Source organism: Lacerta agilis, chromosome 15, assembly GCF_009819535.1.
Source record: "Lacerta agilis isolate rLacAgi1 chromosome 15, rLacAgi1.pri, whole genome shotgun sequence".
In the NCBI taxonomy this organism is placed as follows: domain Eukaryota; kingdom Metazoa; phylum Chordata; class Lepidosauria; order Squamata; family Lacertidae; genus Lacerta; species Lacerta agilis.
The window spans coordinates 3963896-3979065 of record NC_046326.1 but is presented as its reverse complement, the minus strand read 5'-3'; the positions used below and the strand labels follow the sequence as shown (position 1 = coordinate 3979065).

Here is a 15170-nt window from a genome sequence, read left to right as displayed (position 1 = left end):
AAGTGAGGAACCTGAGGAAACTTCATCTGCAATATTCATCCTTAAACAGACTGAAAAAGTAACAGAATCAGAAACATGAAAAGCTGTACTGAATTAGTGCCATCATTTAATGTTGACCTCTACTTACGTCAGAAGTCAACAGCCTGATTTCCCAGAAGGGGAAATGCAGAATCTGGGAACTTGAATAACTTGGCCAAGGGTCAAAGAGGGAAACTTTGAAAGAAGACCATTAAAAACGACTGTTGTTGTTCAGTCATTAAGTCGTGTCCGACTCTTGAGCACCCAAATCTTGATGGCTACGAAGTTTTTGAGGCCAGGTGGACAGCATCTCAAAACAAAAGATGGACAAATGGCTCAATATGTATAATAGGGATTGCTCCTTCCATCCCACTGTCAAAACAGCAACCCCCACCCAATTTACAGACCCAAGTGCTCCAAGGGAAAGCGGAAGATAAACAATCCAGGCTGTGTGCCCCTAAAGAGAACACTGCTTTATTACTGTTTCAACATTTGCTTTGTTGTAGTATTTTAAAACAAATACTACCTTGGATAATTTGGAAGAGCAACTTATTATCATTTTCAGTAAATAAAATTAATTACAACTAAACTTAGGGTTGTATTCAACTAAGTTCTACTCAGAATGAACCCTCTGAAATTAATCATACTCATTAACTTCAGTAAATCAACTCCAAGTAAAACTAGAATTGGATACAACCCTTAAATTACAATTACAAATGAATTACAAAAATCACACAGATGAGCTTGATTGCCCCAACTTGATTGCCCCACCTTTGACTTTTCCTGCTTGCACAGGATGAGACCACCAAGAGAAAGAAGTTCCCAGATCATCATTCTGCATCTAAAGGTAAAGGGACCCCTGGCCATTAGGTCCAGTCATGTCCGACTCTGGGGTTGCGGCGCTCATCTCGCGTTACTGGCCGAGAGAGCCGGCATACAGCTTCCGGGTCATGTGGCCAGCATGACAAAGCCGCTTCTGGCGAACCAGAGCAGCGCACGGAAATGCCGTTTACCTTCCCGCCGGAGCGGTACCTATTTATCTACTTGCACTTTGACATGATTTCGAACTGCTAGGTGGGCAGGAGCTGGGACCGAGCAACGGGAGCTCACCCCGCCGCGGGGATTCGAACTGCCGACCTTCTGATCGGCAAGCCCTAGGCTCTGTGGTTTAACCCACAGTGCCACCCGCATCTACTACCTACCAAATGCTCCTGAACAAGGAATCTATCCATCTGTCAGTCTTGCCTCATATTGTTTCACAAAGCCCCTCTCAGAAAACTGTGCAACTCTGATGTTGCTGCATGCTCCACCAAGATAGAAGAAAAGTATCTGCATGCTAGTCAGCCTCATGATGAATAGTAAAGCAAGCCAACATGTTTCCTTGAATTGTGTAAATAAACCTGCTACTAAGAACAGGTTTGGGTGTTGTTCTCTAGAGATATGATAATGCAGAGTAAGAAACATTGCACTTCATTTAGGTCACCTTTAAACATTCAAATTCACCAACATAGAAAGATGCATGCATAGGAAGACATACAGTCAGACTACTGGCACATCTAGTTCAGCATTGTCAACACTGATTGGCAGCAGCTCTCTAAGCTCTCAGACATGGGATAAGAAGGGCATGAAGGTAGTAACATCTCCCACTGTAGGTCCCCTGGAATTTGCTGGGGATAGAGCCCGAGACCTTCTGCATGCAAAGCAGCTGCTCTACCACTAATATACAATCCTTTTCCTGAAGGCCATTATTTAGCGGCCATTATTGGCTGGCCCCTTGGAAGGGAGGGATCAAGAGCATGTTCAAATCCTCCTGCTCCCCTCCTGCAATTGCTGGAACCAGGAGATACTGTGTTTATCTGAACATGTTATTTTCTGTGACTGCAAAATTAAAGCCTCTCTAGAGGTTAGACTTGTGCATACAGCTATCCATTTCTCTTTTCCCATAAAATAAGAGTCTCCCTCCTTCCAGGCCTTTTAGGAACACCTCCCAAATCATGCACACCATAAAGCAAAACAACAGGGTTAGCCTTAATGTTAACCAGGACACCTGTTTTTTAGCTGTTTGAAACCATGCTCAAAAGTTGGTTCCAGGTCCTACTGAAAAATATTTCCCTTAATCATGGTTATCAGTTGGTGTTGGGGGAGGGAAGAGAAATGATGAAGCAGATGTTCCTGCAGCTGCCTCTCAATCCCAGCTGCTGTTCACAGGCTGCCAGCATTACTTCTGAAACAGCCAATACAGCTGAGATCAATACAGCAAAATGCATTGGAGGGCTGCAGATAGTCATTTACTAGGACGCTGAATCTCTTGTAGCCATCAAGCTATTGTCTATCTGTCTCCCCAGATGTTACTGGATGTCATTAGCTCCAGCCAGCATGGCCAGCAGCCAGGGATGGTGGGAATTGTAGGCCAACAACACCTGGAGAGCCACAGAATATACAAAAGTTAGACCATTGCTACATCTCACTCAGTATTGCCTGTACTTAACTGGCAGTAGCTCTCCAGGATTTCAGACAGAAGTCTCTCCTAGCTCTATCTGGAGATGCTGGGGACTGAACCTGGGACCTTCTGCATGCAAAGCAAATGTTATGCCACTGAGCTATGGGCTGTCCTGTAACGGTCACCCTAAAAAAAGGCCTACATATGACTTCCTTTAAAAGCAGTATTTATTACAGTACATTTTTATCCTGTCCTTGTACCAAAAGCTCATTGTAGTGTACATAGTCAAGTCTCCCCCTTTTATCCTTTCAACAGTCATGTGATGCAAGCGATAGGCTGTGAGATGGTAAAGTCTAAGGTCACCTAGAAAGTTTCACTTGCCTGTCCAATACTCCAACAATGACACCGTGCTGGCTGCTGTTAGGCTTCATTAAACAAAACACGAAGTGTATTTTTATACTTTAGTACAATAAGGATATAACGCTATTTCCTTGCCTAGTTACTTCATGTTTAATAAAATGACAGTGCATTATTAGAAATAAAAATGAGTTATTAGTGTGCATTTTAAAGAAGCAGTGTTCAATGAGGAAGGGAGAACTCTCTGCTACTCATAACTGGATGTTGTTGGACTACACCTCCCATCATCCCTGATCACTGGTTATGCTGGCTGGGGCTGATGGGAGTTGTAGTCCAGAAACATCTGGAGGGCCACAGGTTGTGCACCCCTGCTCCAGATGTTGCCTCTCATCAACTCCATCCAGCCCAGTCAATGGTCAGGAAATGACCGGATTGTCATTTAAAGCCCTTTAAAGTCCTTTATGGCCTCAGCCCGGTATAGATAGAAGCGCCCAGATAGAAGGAGCGTCTCCACCCCATTGCTCAGCTCAGACACTGAGGTCCTCCTCTGAGGGTCTTCTGCTGGTTCCCTCACTGCAAGAAGTGAAGTTACAGGAAACAGGCAGAGGGCCTTCTCAGTAGTGGCACCATCCCTATGGAACACCCTCCCTTCAGATGTCAAGGACATCAAGTACTACACAACTTTTAGAAGACATCTTAAGGCAGCCCTGGATTGGGAAGTTTTTATCGTTTGAGGTTTTTTGATGTTTCTATATTCTGCTGGAAACTGCCAACAAATAATAATAACAACAATAAATGTATTAGAAACAAAGGCATCTAAGGCTGCAATCCAAATTGATGCACCTAGAGTGGATTAGGATTGAGTGGACATCCTACTGACTGGCCCCTGCTGTTGGTGGGAGATTTTGCTGTTGGGGAGGTCCCCACTGCAGATATAGGAAAGGATTGCAGGGATTTGCAGGTTCCCTTCCAACTCTACAGTTCTATGATTCTGTAAAATTCCACCACTGAGAGTGCTCCCATTGGCAGTAACCAGTGAAAGTTTCTGAAATAGGGTATTAAGGACAGGGGCTGAGCAAGACTGGCCACGCTTCCATTGGATCCTAGGCCTGTCCATTAGGGCTAGGAGATGTCAGGTTCTGAACATCAGAATGTATCGCCAGGCAAACATTGCCATCTGGCAGTACACTGTGATGTTCAAAACGCTGCTTCCGACAGCAACACTGCAAGACATCGGGGCGAAATTGCTGAGGTGGTTTCACCCCAGTGCCTTACAGCACCAGGGAGGAAGCAGCTTTGTGTTCCCCAGCTTGTACATGAGCAGGAGAAGGATTGGGGCTGCTCAGCTGGGGAGCGCGAAGCCTCCACCCCCAGCTGAGGGAGACCCAATGCAAGCCAGAAAAGCATCAGCTCCCTCAGCTGAGTGACAGGAGCACTTTAATGGAGCCCCCACCTCACCGCTGGATCACATGAGCCAGTGGTGGGTCAGGGGCTCCGTAAAACTGCTTGGATGGGGTAAGGGCAGCCATGCACTCCTCAGCCAAGCAGTTTAAAGAAGGAAGAAAGAACAAGCTGTACCAGCACCTCGTCGATGCAGCTTGTTTTTCCCTCTGCATCAGTACGAGGGCAGAGAGGGATGGCTGCTTCACTCAGCGGTACAGTGTGGGGAAAAACTATTTGACCCCCTGCTAAATTTCCCCATTTGCCCTCTTGACAAAGAAATGACCAGTCCATAATTTTAATGGTAGGTTTATTGTAGTTGTGAGAGACAGAATAACAACAGGGAAAACCCCCAGAAACCCAGAAGACAAAAGTCAGAGATGGATGTGCATTATAATGAGTGAAATAGGTAGTGTATTTGATCCCCTATCAACCAACCAGATGTCAGGCTACCTGGCATCTTCACTGTATGTAATGAGCTGAGATTAGAAGCACCTGCTGTAAGGGAGAGGTCTTACCTGTAATCCCAGCTCGTTACAGTACCTGTACAAAAGACACCTGTCGACAAAAGCAAGCAATCCAGCAGATTCCAAAGTAGCCACCATGACCAAGACCAAAGAGCTGTCCAAGGATGTCAGGGACAAGACTGTAGACCTGCACAAGGCTGGACTGGGCTACAAGACTATTGCCAAGCAGCTTGGTGAGAAGGTGACAATGGTTGGTACAATAATTCGCAAATGGAAGAAACACAAAATAACTGCCAACCTCCCTCGGTCTGGGGCTCCATGCAAGATCTCATCTCGTGGAGTTGCAATGATCATGAGAACGGTGATGATGCAGCCCAGAACTACACGGGGGGAACCTGTCAATGATCTCAGGGCAACAGGGACCACAGTCACCATGAAAACAGTTGGTAACACACTATGCCATGAAGGACTGAGATCTTGCAGAGCCTGCAAGGTCCCCTTGCTCAAGACAGCATATGGGCAAGCCCATCTGCAGTTTGCCAATGCACATCTGAATGACCCAGAGAACTGGGTGAAAGTGTTGTGGTCAGAAGTGGTGGCAGTTTAATGGGAAGAATAGCAGCGATCAAAATGAATGTCCTACCAAGGATGCTGTTTTTATTCCAAGCCATACCAATTTTGGATAAAATGGACTGTTTTAAGATATGGCAAAGGGACTTATCGAAGTTTATATGGCAGGGCAAAAAGCCGAGAATTAAGTTTAAGATTCTGACAGACTCCAAAGAGAGAGGAGGCTTTGCCCTGCCGGATTTAAGACTTTATTTTGAAGCAGCGGCCTTTTGCTGGCTGAAAGACTGGTTTAAATTAGAGAATGTAGATGTTTTGGACTTGGAAGGACATGATAATATGTTTGGATGGCATGCATACCTTTGGTATGACAAAGTTAAAATCCACAGAACTTTCAAAAGTCATATAATCAGGAAATCTCTGTATCAGGTTTGGATTAGATATAAGGACTTATTGGAGAGAAAGACTCCTAGATGGATATCTCCAGTGGAGGCCAAGGCCTATAAGAGACCAAACATGTCTGCAAGTTGGCTACGATATATGGACATATTGCAGCAGGAAGGGGACTCGTTTAAGTTGAAATGTTACGATCAAGTCAAAACCCAAGTCCCTGACTGGCTGCAATATCACCAGGTACATGAAACATTTAAATTAGATAAAAAAATTGGTTTTCAAGTGGAAAAATCAAAACTGGAAACAGAACTGATCGAATCAAATTTTAAAAACCTTTCCAAAATGTACAATTTGTTGCTAGAGTGGCATACGAAAGATGAATTGGTTAAATCAACAATGATAGACTGGGCAAAAGATGTGGGTCATAATATTATGATGGATGACTGGGAGAGATTGTGGCAGAAAGGTATCAATTTTACTGCATGTAATAGCTTAAGAGAAAATGTAATGAAAATGATATACAGATGGTATCTGACACCAGTTAAGTTATCTAGAATGAATTCTAAAATGTCGGATGTGTGTTGGAAATGTAAATCCTCAAAAGGTACCTTCTATCATATGTGGTGGTCGTGTCCAAGGGTGAAGGCCTTCTGGGATAAGATTTATAATGAGCTTAAGAAGGTAATGAAAATTACCTTTTGTAAGAAACCAGAGGCATTCCTTTTGAGCATGACCAACGAAGAGATACCCAGTCAGGATAGAGCTTTTTTTATGTATGCCACGACAGCGGCTAGAATTTTATTGGCAAGAATTTGGAAGGGTGAAGAGATACCGACAATTGAAGAATGGCAGATGAAGTTGATGGAGTATATGGAGCTCGCAGACCTGACCGCCAGAATCCGAGACCAGAGGGAGGAGAAGGTGTCGCAAGACTGGAAGAAATTTAAGGACTATTTACTTAAATATGCTAAACTGAACGTTTGAATATTTGAGCAGAAATATATAGAAGAACCGGCTTTAGAAGTATAAGGTTAGTTATAACGGTGTAAAAGAAATTTTTGATGTGATAGATTTATTTGTTTAAGAAAGTATTAAGATATAGAATATAAGTTAAGAAATATATTGATTTAGATAAATTTAAAGAACATGAGGATATTGAGTATAAGTTAATGGGAAAAGAAAGGAAGCTACCTAAAGAGTATATATGTTTTTGAAGACAGAGGAGGGACCAGGGGAAGTCCCCCTAAGAAGTAGAAATAAGTAGAGAAACAAAGATAAGTTGGTAAGGTTTGTATAAGTTTTCTTTTTCTGGTATGCTAATGTTGTGTTTTTTATTGTTGATTGTTTACTATGTTTTTTCTCCTTTTATGTTTATGTATGTTTAATGTTGTGTTTGTTTTGTTTCATGATAAAATAATAAAATCTTATTAAAAAAAAAAAAAGAAGTGGTGGCAGTTTCACTCTCAATGTACCACCCAGTGAAGCCACCATTGTGGTCCATCCCCCATATCGGTCGTGGGGGATATATCAATACATCGTCCAGGCCTACTGTCCACTCCTTGAAGAGGGGCCCAGTTTGGCTCCCTCTACCATGCCAGCTAGGAGCTGGTGGTGCAAAGGAAAATCCCTGCCTCAACTTTCACCCTTGGCTGGTAAGATTGCAGTGGAGAACCTGCACATGGCACTTTCAATGGCTCTTACAATCGCTCTGCAAGGTCTGCTACATTACGCACGGCAACAGTATACAACGTTTTCAGACACCAGTGTAGTTGATACAGTAGCACCCCTTCAAAATTGCTGAATGCTTATGCTTCAGAAGCGGACATTAAAAGCTTGCCTTCAGAAGCAAGGATGCAATATTTTAGCTCAATGCAGCGTCCCGTTTCTCTGAGGAAATAATATATAAAGGTTTCCAGAAGGGTAGCTGTGTTTAGTCTGCTGCCGCAAAAATAAGAGTCTTGTGGCTCCTGAAATTTATTATTTTTAGACCATGTATCATGTATAAATATACAGTGTGGTGTAGTGGTTAGACTGAGTGTCAAACTAGGACATGGGATACTCCGCTTCAAGGCCTGCTCAACTATGAAGCTCAATGGGTGACCATGGGTCAGTCATTGTCTCTCTCACGTCTGACCTCCCTCACAGAGTGGCAGCAGTAGCATGGGGTGGGGAGAACCAGCATGTTCCTTGAATGAAAGTTGGGATGTAATAAGCAGATGCTGCTTGTGGAGGACCACATTTCAGTGGCAGAGAACTTGCTTTGCCTGAAGAAGGTTCCAGGTTTCACACCTGGCATGTCTGTGTTTTTGTTCTTTAAAAAAGAATCAGGTAGCAAGTGATGGGAAAGACCTCTGTTCTGAAACCAAGGGGAGCCACTGCCAGTCTGAGCAGACAATACTAGGCTAGATGGATAGCCTGGTACTGTACGCCAATTATACCACCAAGAAGAAGAAAAAGTAAGATGTAATTTGTCTAACCCAGGGGTTGGGAACCTCCTGCCTGTGGGCCAGAACGCGTGGCCCAAGCGCAGAGTGAAGTTTGTGGACACCACTGATGAGCTGATTGGTGGCATCTACAAAGTGCTGTGTGTAGGGGCTTCACGAGACTCAAAAACCAGCTGCTTGTTGGCATTTCACGGGATGTGCAACGTTATGTGACTGATAAGTGAGTGGCCCCACCCACCTTCCAATCTCGACCTATGGAAGGTGGGGAAGATCCAGTTCCCCTTCACTGGCCTACCCAGACTGAAGCAGTTCTCAAGGCTCCAGGCCAAGGGGCTTTCCCCATACCGACTACCTGTAATGCTTTTTAACTGGAGATGACAAGAACTGAACCTGGGGCCTCCTGCACACACAGTGCTCTATCAGTAAGCTATGGTCCCAGTCTCAGGAAAAATGAAATCTAGATTATTTCAAGTTAAGGCTGCATGCATTAACTGTGCATGCTTGCTTGCTTGGGAATAAGTCCTCTTCAATGCTATAAGATTTCCTTCTTAAGAGGCAGAACTATGCAATGGATCGGGATCCGTGGTGACATTCACTAAATGTCAAATTTGCATGATGCTCTGATTAATATATTGTATACTATTGGTAGCTGCTACCAGACTCTAGAACTCTGGAGGCATCCCTGGAGAAGCTAGACTGGCTCCCTCCTTGTTGTCCTTCTGCCAACAGGTGAAAACCTCCTTCTTCCAACAGGCATTTGGGAATTGACTGCTTTTAATGAAAGGGCTGGCGCCAAGCTGTTTTATTATAATTATTTGTATGTTTTAAACAAGTTTTATGCATATATATAATTCTATTCATGTTTAACTTTTTAAAAAATAATTGCTTTTTCTCAGGCTTGTGCAAGCGGGAGGACAGGTGGGGGCTCCATTCAACTTCTTCAGCTGGGGGGGGTGCAAAACCTCCTACTCCCCAGCTGAGCAGCCCCGATCCTTCTCCTGCTTGCATGCACGGAGGAGAAGGATCAGGGCTCCCTCAGTCGGGGAGCGGGGGCACTTTAATGGAGCCCCGGCCCCACCGCTGGCTCATGCAAGCAGGTGGCAGGCCGGGGACTCTGTAAAACTGCTTGGAGACAGGCAAGGGCAGTGGGGTGCTCCTCAGCCAAGCAGTTTAAAGAAGCTGACGGAAGAACAAGCTGCATCACACCTCGCCAATGCAATTTGTTTCTCCCTCTGCGCCAGTTATGAGGGCAGAGTGGGATGGCGGCTTCACTCAGTGCTCCTAACTTCCTCTGCCTCCAGTGCCCGGCTGCAGCTCGTTTCTCCCTCTGTGCGCTGGGCACTGGTAGCAGAGGGACTCAGGAGTGGTGACGGTGTCACTCGCAATATACTGCCGAGTGAAATCGCCATCATGACGGTCCTGGGCGTTATATCAATATGAAGTGTAATACTTTCATGGTACCTTCTATCACATTTCTCATTTGAACAGTTCAGAGCTAATGGGAATTCCTAACGCTGTACTATAACCTCAGCAAAATCAAGCATGCAGAAAATTATGCCAGCCCTTCAGGTTTTGGATTCCAATAACTACAATTAGCCCAGACAGAAAACTTCACACATGAATTTCCAAAGCCACTGTGATACGGCTAACCAAAATACTGGGTATCTAAGTATCCATAGTGCTGATTGGTAGGACAGAACATACAGTATAGCCTCGGAAGAGAAAGGTACCATCACCTGGTTTATGTGAACAAAGTTTAATGGTGCTTTAATGTTGCATTATAGAAATGAAACAATACTTGGAGAAGGGTCATTCCATACCAAGTGATCCAACTTTTTTTACCTCATGTCATCCAGCTTTGTTAATATTTTGTACGCTTGTTGAATGATCAAAAATGTTTAAATCTAAAATTTTAATTATTTATCTCATCCCGTTTGTCATTTACAAAGTTTGAAATTTCAAAAAAACTGACAATTTTGGCCTTGACAAACAAGGGTCAAAGCAAGGACTGCAACTGGTCACACTTACACTTTGACAGAAAATGAAACATTGTGTGCAAGAAATGCTCTTGAAAAGCATTTGGTGTAAAGCATAAATAATGGAAGAACAAATGTTTTCAGACCGATTTCATGTGTAAGGTTTCCCCCCTCCCATAATTTTACTTTTGTTTGATATGCATTTTATTGTAATGTTCATGAAATGAAGTACTAACAAGAATTCTTTCAAAGTGTTAATTCTATCACGCAATATCAAGCTATCACTCAGCTTTGGAACACATTTTTAAAAGAAAAGCCTGAGTAGCTTTTCAGATACCTTTTAATTGAATAACTTTCTAAAGAAACGCTTGAAGTCACTGATATTATAGTTTGAAGTCTTGTTCATTCTGCCATATTTTACTCCAAGAAAACCTATTTATCCTAAATAAAACCCAATAAGGCAGACTTGAATGCACAAATTATTATTTTTATGTGATCTCATTGAGATCCCAAGATGAAAATTTGCAGGTAGCTCTTCAAAATATTAAATAATCAATACATTTTGGGAGATAATTTTTATCATATTAATTTTTAACCCCTTTTTAGTATTTCCAATTTTGTAACTTAAATTTAAGATTTAAAGTAAGTGCATCATGTGACATATTAAAGCCCATGAAGTTCTGAAGAGATTTGTGTTTTTAGTTTTTTCTTATCTCAATTCTAAGCTGAGCTTTTAAGGTTTTCACGTAGTCCAGTAAGGCCAAAATTGTCATGTTTTTTTAATTTCAAACCCTCATAACTCACAAACAGGATGAGATTTTTTTAAAAAAATGTAGATTTAAACTTAGTTTGGATCATTTAACAAGTGTACAAAATATTAAGAAAATTGGATGACATGAGGTAAAAATTTGGATCACTTGCTATGGAATGATCTAGAAAGGACTACAAGCAGACAGACACCTGCAGGTGTCAGTGGAGTTGCACCCACTTAAGTGCCAATGAGCATGGAGTTTCTTCGTGGTTTTCTGAGTTTACTGCTGATGTGCAGAACTCAAGAAAAAGACAAGTATATTTCCATGAACATCTAGCTGTGGTATCACAATTACATTGTCGTGGGGAATATCAAGGGTTAATTGCTCTTACCTTCAGCTACATCGTCATCCACAGCCCCTTTCACCTGAGAAAAACACCACTGAATGTCATTCCCGCCACCTCCGGCTCCTAGAAACAAAACAAAAGTTAAACAAAAGTAATCCACACCCTGCCCATTAAACTTGGCCGCACTCTGCTAGCATTCCACTCTAGTAAACAGTGATTGCTGGCATGGGGAGTCAATGGTGCCGAGAAGACAGCACAGAAATCAAAGCAGATGGAAGAACCTAGGAACCCACTCAAACTGTTCCATTTCCACCCTGTCCTTGGCTGCCACCACCCCACATCCACACACAGAGACACACTTTTGTCAATGAGGATCAGTCCAGATTTCAAAAATATTTATCAAGCACAGAGTAAACATCAGTTTCTCGACAAACTGTTGACATCTCTCAGAAACCATACAAGTTTAGAATATGAGCATGCCACTAAAGTCTGCAAGAATTTCACACAGGAAGCAAAACACTTTACTCTTCTTACCAAAGAAATTAACTATCTTCCTACACTGCTATTAAGATGCTAGGATCTAGAATGAAATCATGTAATTTATCACTTAAAACAAGCCCATGTAGTTATTTTAGGAACCATGCTTCACTCTAAAGAATTAGCACAGGTCTTTTATGCACATAGACAAATATGTTAACATTCAAAGTATTTATTTAAAAGAAAAAGAGGAGGAACGCCAGCCCCAAACCTTCATTGGTTGGGTTTAAGGAGCTTTGTTTGGTTTTGTTATGAATAAGCTTTAAACTACCGTAAAAGATGGATCGGAGAGGAAATTTCAGGAACATTACTGCCTCAGCGGAAGACGGTGAATCATTTGAACCTTGCCACCAAAACATGTAGAAAAGACACCACCCATTTCTTCTGCATGTCATTTAGACCAAGTCATTTGGGTTGGGTTCGTACAGGAAGAGAGAAAATGAAGAAAGAGCTAGCCGTCATCAATTCCTGAAAGATGTCAAGATGGAGCTTTCCCTAAGACATATTCCCCAAAACAAGAAGTCTCTCTGGAAGAGCTGTGCAACAGTTGCCTCTTGGCAAGGGGGAAATCGAAGGCGGTTTCCCATCTCCACACAAGGCTGAGCAACTTTTAAGGGAAAAGTTCAAGTCAGGAGAAGAACGAGCGTGCCAGGAGCATAAACAACAATCAGAGCACAGGAAAAATGGAAACAATCTACAAATATTCTATTTCCACCATTCTTTGTTACTTTGTGCCGACACATTTTACCATATTTAGGCACCCTGGAAATGTGAGAGGATGTTTAGCTACATGTTATATAGATAGATGTATTTTCAAAAGTGCATCTAACTGCAAGAGCTCCTAAGGCAGGGGGAGCCAGCAGCGGCCTCAAGATGCTGCAGGACTCCAACTCCCATCAGCCCTGACCAGGCTGAGGGGCTGATGGAATCAGACGCCACCTGGAAAGCAGCACATTGGCGGCCCCTACCCTAAGGCCCACATCCGGTGCTCACCCCCAGTTTACTCTTTCCTAGCTATAGATATTTGGGTGGGGCGGGGGCTTTTTCATGAAAAGTCCACTTTTATCCAGGAAAAAACTGGTGCTTCGTTCCTCTACATCACATATATAAATCTGCTACATTCATGGCTTTCCTCCCATTGATGAAAAAAGAAGGGCAAAACGGAGGCGTGCGGCTTGTGTTGCGAGACTGCAAGGCACGAATCTAAATACGCACAGCCGCCCATGCAACTCTTCCCAACACAAAGCAATTAAATGTGTGGGACGTGGGTGAACAGATTGCAGAAAAGGGAACACAAATGGGACAGCAGCACATACCCTGTGCATTGAGAGAGATCTGCAGCCTTTACACCATGCAAGCTCTATCTAGCCCGCTGCAACATGGGGCATCTCCTATCAGAGAGAACACGCCTCGCGCCGCCCCACATGGAGGAAGAAGCCCAGGCTTCTGTCTCTGCCTGCCATACCCAATATATCCCTCGATTTTGCATGCAGGTTATTGCCCAGCTGCACCTCCACTCGCCAAACCCCTCATTTCAGACATAAGCAACGCTGCCCCGCTGCTCTCCCTAAAAGCCTCGATTCCAAAGCTCGCAGAAACAGACACTGGGGAAAGGGGGAGCAGAAGGCAATGGATGAGACCCCCGGCAACACCCCCAACCTCTGCCCGGGGAAAGAAGAAAATCAATCCCTGCACGCTCGTCCCTCGAGATTTCTCCCCCAACTTCAGCCTCTCCCTTCGCAAGGAAGGGAGACTTTCTCTCTTGTTGGAAATAAAAGGATAAATGGATGAGGCTGCATGGTCGAAGGAGGGAAGAGCAGGGGAATGAAGACCAAGAGCAGGCATTTGTGCTTCGGCGGTTGAGCTATTGGCGGAGGACAGCAGCAAAAATGAGGATGCAATAATAATAATAATAATAATGGAGAAGCGGACCAGATCTGCAGAAGGAAATACATTGCAAAGGACGAGGGGAGTGAGGAAGAGGAAGCAGCCCGGCTCCTTCCCCGCCCAGGGTCATCCTGCAAAGTGCAGCAAGCAACAGCAACAGCAGCTTTGCAAGCTCCGCTGGAGGCGAGGCGAGGCCAGTCCAGCTCCCTCGCCTGCCTCCGCCACCTCCCGGCTTGCAAGGAGCAGGCGCCCGTCCCCGGGAAGAGCGAGGGTCTGCCGTTCCCTTACCTGCCATGTTGGGCTCCCAATGGTGGCCGGGTTGGCTGAAGGGGCCTCTCAGCTTTCCGGTACTATCCCCGTCCCAGGCTGAAACGGAGCGTGGAGGGAGGATGGCGGCGGATCGCGTCCGGGGGGGGGGCGGGGAGCGGGAAAGGCGGCTTCGCTTGCAGGGCTTCCCCCGCGCCTGGCTTCCTCTCCTGACCCAGCCCCTCCCCCCTCTCAGGTTCCACTTTCAAAATGGCGCCGGCTGAGCCGAGCGTGACGTCACCGGAGGAGGCGAGGTAGGGTGGGGAAAGAGGAGGGGCAGCTGGGTGCCCGGGGGGCGGGGCTTGCGGGGGAAGGAGGCGCGCGCATTGGGTGGCGCTCCTGCCGCGCCCGCCCGTGACTCCGCTGTTTGTGATAGAGTAACACGAGTCCTCAGGTGGATTCTCAGTGCCCAGAGCGGCGAAGGCTGTCTTAAATTATTTTATTTAGCTGAATGTTCTCCCATACCCCCAACCCTATGCATCTTTTCTAGTCTCTTTGCTAGTCCCAGTCATGCTCCTGAGCCACCTTTAGCTGCAAGCATCTTTCGCACCGACAGCCTCTTGACCATCTACAGAGAAAGGCTTCCGGCAGAGGGCAATTGGGAAGCCTTCTGCCGGCATAGAAAAGGGAAAGCTCTCTGCTAGGGTCTTCTTGTACTTAAACAGGTGCAGATTTGGCAGTGGAGCCATACGAATCACACTTCGTAGAATTGTAGGGTTGAAAGGGACCCCAAGGGTCATCTAGCCCAGCCCCCCGCAGTGTCAAAATGGCGTGTGTTCAGATTTATTATTAATTGATCATTTGTGAAGCACCTTAAAGCAATTCCACAATGCTATAAAACATATATTTAAAAATTGCATATCTAAAAACAGTTTCACATCCAATACAAATATTGGCTGCGGATTTAAAACAACTCCACTTACAAAGCTTGCTGGAAGAGGAAAGTCTTTGGCAGGTGCTTAAAGGAAAACAAATGAGGTGGTGTCTGTAGGAACTAATGTAGGCGCCCACTCCTAGGGGCCATGGGGGCTCCCCCCCAATAAAATATTAGAATGGCAAAGTCGATGAGCATTGCCATTCAAATGGTGTGTGTGCATCGTGCCATGTGATTAGTTATGCAGGATGGGGCTTACCTGGGCCCCCACAATATTTTATTCAAGTTGGAACCCCTGGAAGCTAAAATTAGCTAAGGGAGATGCTAATATTTCAGGTATCTTAGTCCCGGACTGTGTGGGGCTTC

At 44.6% G+C, this 15170-nt stretch overlaps 1 protein-coding gene across 2 annotated transcripts in view; it reads right to left on the bottom strand.

Moving 5' to 3' along the window:
• Positions 1-14067, bottom strand: part of PPP2R2A (protein phosphatase 2 regulatory subunit Balpha) — a 60799-nt gene extending 46732 nt beyond the window's left edge. For both annotated transcript variants that reach the window (XM_033171854.1, XM_033171855.1), the window contains exons 1-2: positions 13913-14067; positions 11246-11323 (exon numbers count right to left, since the gene is read on the bottom strand). In XM_033171854.1, the coding sequence (XP_033027745.1) occupies positions 11246-11323; positions 13913-13919 (85 nt within the window). In that variant the 5' untranslated portion in view covers positions 13920-14067. The remainder of the gene's footprint in view (positions 1-11245; positions 11324-13912) is intronic.
• Between the last annotated feature and the right edge of the window lie 1103 nt (positions 14068-15170).